Source organism: Rhinolophus sinicus, chromosome 5, assembly GCF_057876585.1.
Source record: "Rhinolophus sinicus isolate RSI-liver-muscle chromosome 5, RSI-T2T, whole genome shotgun sequence".
Taxonomy (NCBI): Eukaryota; Metazoa; Chordata; class Mammalia; order Chiroptera; family Rhinolophidae; genus Rhinolophus; species Rhinolophus sinicus.
In genome coordinates, this window is record NC_142505.1 from 62,458,345 (window position 1) to 62,465,048 (window position 6,704).

Below are 6,704 nucleotides of genomic sequence, written 5' to 3' on the forward strand. Positions count from 1 at the left end.
GTTGAAGATCTACATACCCTTTGATACAGAAAATTCTTTTAGGTATACCTCAGAGAAGAAAACTCTTGCTTATCTATACAAGAACACTTATAGCTGTTTGTTTGTAACAGCTAAAACTTGGGAACACTGTGCATATACCACCAAAAGAGGAAAGAAATAGATATAATAAAGAAAAGATAAAAGAGGGGTTTCAAAGCCTCCGATAATGTTCTATATCTTAGCCGGACTGTGGCTATACAAACGAGTGTATGTTTTCCCATATTATTCTTTAACCCAAAAATGTAACATGTAACTTTTTTCAGTATGATATGATTCTATTCTTTCGAAAGTAATTTTAGAAAATCCATAGGCATGCAATTTAAAAATCTACAGAACATGTCAGTATAAAGCTAAACAAAAAGGAATGGTTAAAATATCTTATTCCTTAGGTCCTGCTACAGCAGTGATAAACTTGTATATGAGGGGGGAGGAACGGTGCCTTTTGTACTAAAAAAAAAAAATTGTCTTACCTGATTTAGGTCTAGATTAATTTAGAAATCACTTACCTTATTGATAATAGTATTGGTTTCTAGGAATTCAAACTGCTAGTAAAACTATAGCATGGCATTCTGTTTGTGAATAACGTTAAACCTAGGTAAGAGAATCTGATTTTTTTTTTTTTTTTACATTAAATAATTCAATATATGGCACTTAACAGGACATTTCTTCAAGACATCCTGTACCTCAGAGGAGTCTAATAAAGATGCCAGATCCAACTCAATTTCTATTATCAAAAAATCATAGGAAAAACTAAAACTCTGACTTAATGTTCATTAAGGAATTTGCACCACTTTCTTTTTATACATATATTAGGTAGAGGTAATTTGTCATTCCTAAGCAGTGCCTTGGTTCCTTGGACATTTCCCTTTCTTATTCATGTAAGATAGCTAGCTATTAATCGGAAATATAAAAAAATAACATAAAAAAGCAAATGGAAGCAATAACAGAAAAACATCAGTAATTAATTTAAAACTTAAAATTTTCATTTAAGATTTGCTACAAATGTGAACATGCAAAAAATGTTTTGATATAAAAAAAACCCATATAATAGATTTGCTTTTGCACCTTTATCTATAAAGGCGTTAAAGATGTATGTTTACAGAGTCCTTTGCAAACTGAAAAATTAATGAGCATAGTATAAGAGAATTTTAAGGTGACAAAGACTCAACAGTAAAGATGTAATATAAAAACTTCCTTACGCTTAGTTATATTGAAATATCAACTTATGTTACTTGGAAAAATTTCAAATAATTTATTATGAATAAGTCTTCAATTTTAAAGTCCTTAATGCCACATTTAAATGGCAAAAAAAAAAAAGCCTGTTTTTTAAATCAGTACAAATCATGATGCATCACTGAATATTAAAAACAAACACGATTTAATCTCTGAAAAGCATACGCAAAAATCCCCTTCCTCTTTCTAGTTACCTTGCAAATATCTTCCTTCTCAGAAAGTGCTTCTGGCTGACTTTCAGCAGCTTCGCAGTGCTCAGCTACCTTATCTAAGACAGGAGGTCCTTCATTTATTGGTGTAGAAGAAACCAAGATATCAGGCTGTTCACAGTTAACAGGAGTGGCACTTCGTCCACTTTCTTCCATTTCCGTTTCCTCAGTGGGTATAATTAGTGTTTCATTTACTTCTTCCTCAGATTTTCCTTCAACAGATTCAACTATTTTAGTCTTTGGGGTGGAAGGATTAACGATAACAGGTCCTAAAGCATATCCCTTGCCTGACAATTCATCATCTGAGTTGATTTCACTTACACTTCGGCTATCTAATGACTGTACACTAAACGAGTCTATTCTTTCAAAAGCATCAGATGAGCAGCAACTCTCAGTGAGTTTTTGGAAATCATCCAAACGATTATATTCAGGACAAGCAGATGCCGAGAGAAGCTGAAAAGATGTCTGCATTAAGTGAAGACTTGATTTTGAATCTGCAGTCTCTTGTCTCGAACTTGCTGAGCTCTCACTTATTACACTTTCATGATCTAAAACTTCAATATCACTGGTGGTAGAAGTACCTGACGAGAAAGTACTAACAGGAGGAGAAGGTGTATTGCTCTGTCTGTCTTCATGTTTTTGTTCCTTAGGTTCCGAAGCCATGTCCTTTGTTTCTGCTGTGAGAGACTGCGAAGATGTATTAGATAAATTTTCCCCAGTTGTTTTCACATTGATTACACTCTCAGATACTTTCAAACTTAAGGTTGACACCTTTGTATCAGATTCTTTATTGACAATTTCTTCATGCTTGCCTTCAGTTTTAGGAGACAAAGTATCTACTGCCAGAGTTTCCCCTGATGACACACAGGGAGAAGAGTCTTTTACTTTTGACTCAGTTGTTTCAGTTGTTCTTGACTCTCCTGTGAGCAAGGATTCCTGTAAGGTGCTTTTCACTTCTTCTTCTGGTCTCTGTGATTTAGCTGGTGGTGTTGATACCACCGGACTCTTCTGAATGGTTTGGACATCCATTGGAGAGAGAAAGGCACTGAAGAAAGTTTCAGATTCATCTACCACAGATCTCCGAACTGGCTTTGTAATTGCTTTAGGAGAGGCTACCGGTTGACTCTGAGGTTCAGTGTTAGATTTTAACCCCCAGGTTGATGTATCCCATCCTCCACTGGCAGGGGGACTTATTCCTATGACCAAATAAATAAATTTATATATATTAATATTACAATCACTATTATAAGTCAATATAAATGTTAAAAAAAAGAAAATCTGGAATACAACCTTTAATTTGCACCTGTTACCCTCGTTGCTTACTACTTAATTAACTAGCTCACAGGTTAACTTTGGGCCTTAAACAGGAAAACTGGTGTCGATCTGCCCAAGAGGAAGTAGGAACAAAGCTGAAAGACTGGACAGGGCCTGGTCTACCAGAAGTAATTATGTTATTGCCTCCCACAACAAATTAAGAAAGTAATGACATGTTATAACACCCCTGCTAAGTACAAAATACATATGATGCATTTCACAATAATATCTTCACTAACAGGTTATGTGCAGCCATGGCAAATTGATTCTACCTTCTATTCTGTTATTTTACATTAATTTTTTTCTTGTTATACCAATACTATAGTTATGAGCCAGGCAGAGGGCAACACTCCAAAACTAAACCCAAAGTACTGGTGACAAATGTCCTTTTCCAAATATCAAAGTAAACTGATGAGAACAGTAACTTCTAGAGGACAAATTCATTTTCATCCACTTAGTTACAAGCTCATTCTCCAAGTTTCACTCTCCAAACCCAGTCTACGAGAAAGTTTTGTTGTCTTCCTAAATTACAAATTATGTCAGCAATTAGTAGGTCATATGAATTCCAGAAATGAGCATTTTTATTAGAATTATTGCTTTTTGATGTAAATGGTAGTTTCCACTAGGATTCTTAAAAAACACTAAGGAGAAAATATCCTCTCGGTGAAAAAAAGGTAATTGTGTAAGTTATAGAAATATGTTTTATGAAAAAACCCAAAGATAAACAAAAAATGGCATATTCCCTAAAACATTTTTAAAATTTTAGGGAATTTAAAAAAATTCTGCTTTTTCTAAATTCAAAAGTGGCTGAGTAGAATTATCACAAATTATGCATAATTAGAAGTTGTGGGGAGAGCACAAGTATTTAAAAGCTCCTAAAAACTATCAAGTCTGTCCTTTAATATGACTTTGGCAGTATGTAGGAAATTTCAATTTAGGAACATAGCTTTATATCCATTTGTTTAGCATATGAAAACAATGAAAAAAGGACTAAACCAAAATTTAAGATGCAAATGAACAAGCAAGAGTAAGTCTGTTAGTTTATTAATTCTCTTAATGAATTACTGAAGTCAAATTTGCCTCTTGGAGAATGTTTTATATAAACCCCTGGGTTATCTGATATCCACTATAAATTACTCCATTTTGAAGACTGGTCATCTTGTAATGACGGCAATGTAAACCAGATGACCAATAAACACTTAACGGGATTTCACTAAAATCTGAGTTTATTCTGGATAACTTATTTTTAAAAATGAATTATATAGCACAATTGAAGCCCCAAGTTTTATAAAACGAGTATCCTTATATTTAAAACTTGTATCATCTCCTCTAAAGTTCAGTAATTCAGTATGTGCGATAAATATGTAAAAGGAAGTTGAGTTACTCCAACAAGGTCTAACACCTTGTAAAAAGTAATAGGATCATAACATATACTTCACATGTAGGGCCTGACGTTTCAACGATGTAAAATTAAAAACAAAACCCAGAATGAGTAGTCAAGAATTACTTATTCTTTTTCAGAGGTCACACACACCCAAAATCTGCGAATCTTTACCCCAGAAATCAAAATGCTAAACTGTTCCTTAGACTTAGAGCCAAAAGAAACTGAAGATCCCTAAAAGATTAAGAAGCTCAACTAACCTGACAACCTGAGAGACGTAGCTATTTGGAAATAAACTGTGATGCAACCCAAAAATCTTGGGCCACAGTGTCCAGGGGGAATATCTGCAGAATATTCTGCCCCTCACCCGCTGAGTGGCCTAGGGCAAGTTACTTGGCCTTTCTGAGCCTCGTTTTCCTCTTCTGTGAACACGAATAGTGGCCCTAACGCGACGAGCCGGTTTGAAAATGAGAAAGCCATAAACAGCCCATCACGGCTACCAAACACGAAGTGATCACTAAATATTAGCAACTGTTCCTCCTGTCCACGATGACGTGCTCCAGGGTCTTGGCTGCAGTGTCCCAAGAGCGCAGCAATTCGGGAGCGTTGTGCGCTCCGCCCAGGGAGCGCGTGGGACAAGACGAACAAATCAAGTCCCTGTCATCCGAGGCCGGCAAGACCCGCACCTAGGGCAACAGGCAAGGAAGAACGTGGGGCTGCCCTTCCCTCGGGAAAAGAGCAAAGACCGTCTTGGAAACAAAATACAACCCTGAGGACCGTCCGGGAAGAAATGACTTCAGAATTTGCGTGAGGAAGGAGTCCGGTCTACACCGCTTGCCCTGCTCGCCTCAGAAGATGCCTGCGGGAGCCCAGGGTCCCTGCGCCTCTCCCCCTTACCCGGCTCTCCGTACGGAATGGTCTCGGCCCAGGCGCTCGGCTCCTCTTCCTGGATGTCCAGGACCCGGTCGATGGACTTCTGGGCCTGAGACAGGGCCTGCTTAGCGAAGCTGGAGAGCTGAGAGGCGTTGAACCAACTCATCCTCCCTCCTCAGCCGGCAGTGGCCGGCGGCAGCACCAAGTGAGAAGGCCGAGGGCCAGGCCGACCGGCGCAGGCCTGGGGAAGGGTACAACGATCCGCCTCGCCTCCTTCTCCACTCGACGGGCCCTGTCAGCGGGTGCCCATGACCCCACCAGTCTCCCCCGAGCCTGGGAAGGTACCCTCAGCCCTTCCCACAGCTGAGACCAACGTGCCAGACTGCGCGTGCGCGAGCTACTTCCACGTACACAACCAAATCCCCGAGTTCCGCCGATAGACGGAAACACAGGCGGGACTTTGACGTCACATCCGGGGTTGCCATTAGTTACCGAGGAATGCGGAACTTTTCTACTGATGCAGGAATTCTCAACCACCGGAGTTCACTAGTTACCGGCAGAGGCTGATCATCTGGGAGGAACCAGCGAGTTTTCTTGTAGGTTCCTTCGTAGAAACTCACGTACTAAATAGCGCCTTGACAGCAATAATTGCCAACAAAGTGAAATTGGGGACTTGCATTTCCCATACTTAGCGCTTTGTCTCAACTTGGCCTTAAGGAGGAACCCTGGGTTTGGGTTTGGTTTGCCTAAAAATACTAGACATTGTATAGAAGACCTGATTCAGCCCACCTGATGGAAGGAAGTAAAAAGCCATCTTCCACAATGAATTGCAGGCTAGAACAAGGGTACAGAAGGCACAATCTCTCCCTCACAACGCAGGTCCATTTTCCGCCCCAGTCAAAACAAACCTCGGAGGCACTAAGCCTATTATTCTATTAACGTGTGCTGTGCGTATTTAAAATGCAACTTTTTCTGCATGCACTCTTCAAACATTTAGATGAGAGAAGAAATCTGGTGGACTTCCCAGTCAGCACCTGTTTATAACCCCTATAATGTTAAAGATAAAATTCAACCAACATTAAAAGCCAGGTTTCTATATAAATCCAGATTTCTAGCTGATTTTGAAGGCTATGGATACCAACATGGAAGAGCCAGCAAGAATGGTTACCCCTTTTGACAAATACTTTTCACTCCAGTTTGCTACAGACCCCACTAATCATATTACATTGTTATTACATTCTCTTATTACACCCTCCTCGCTGTGGTTATTTACCTTACTTGCCTGTCCCCTATATTTGAGTATTTTAGTATTTTTGAGTATAAATATGAGTATTTTTCCACTGCAAGGAACCAAGCCTTAAGGAATTACTTTTCTTTTAAAACATCACATTTCAACTCTGCCCTTGATAAATTATGACCTTCCAATAATTTTATCTTTCAGTAAATATTTGCATATTGAAACTTACAATTTAGTAATCTACACAAGTAGTACTAAATAACTCAGGCAACTTCAAACAGTTTAGCTAAGTAGCCTGAGAAGATGGTTTGGGGCAGATGACAGTTGGAATCCCTCTTCCAACAGTTCTAATTGTCCAGTTTTGAGTAAATGACCTACACTTTCTAAAACTAATTATTCAGCTCTCATATTGTCACTT

The 6,704-nt window shown here is 38.8% G+C and overlaps 1 protein-coding gene across 1 annotated transcript in view; it reads right to left on the reverse strand.

The window, feature by feature from the left end:
- The window catches only part of TMF1 (TATA element modulatory factor 1), a 29,621-nt gene extending 24,130 nt beyond the window's left edge, over positions 1 to 5,491 (reverse strand). Inside the window, exons 1-2 of the mRNA XM_019711727.3 lie at positions 5,074 to 5,491; positions 1,467 to 2,677 (exon numbers count right to left, since the gene is read on the reverse strand). Of these exons, the coding sequence (XP_019567286.2) occupies positions 1,467 to 2,677; positions 5,074 to 5,215 (1,353 nt within the window). The 5' untranslated portion in view covers positions 5,216 to 5,491. The remainder of the gene's footprint in view (positions 1 to 1,466; positions 2,678 to 5,073) is intronic.
- Positions 5,492 to 6,704: the final 1,213 nt, after the last annotated feature.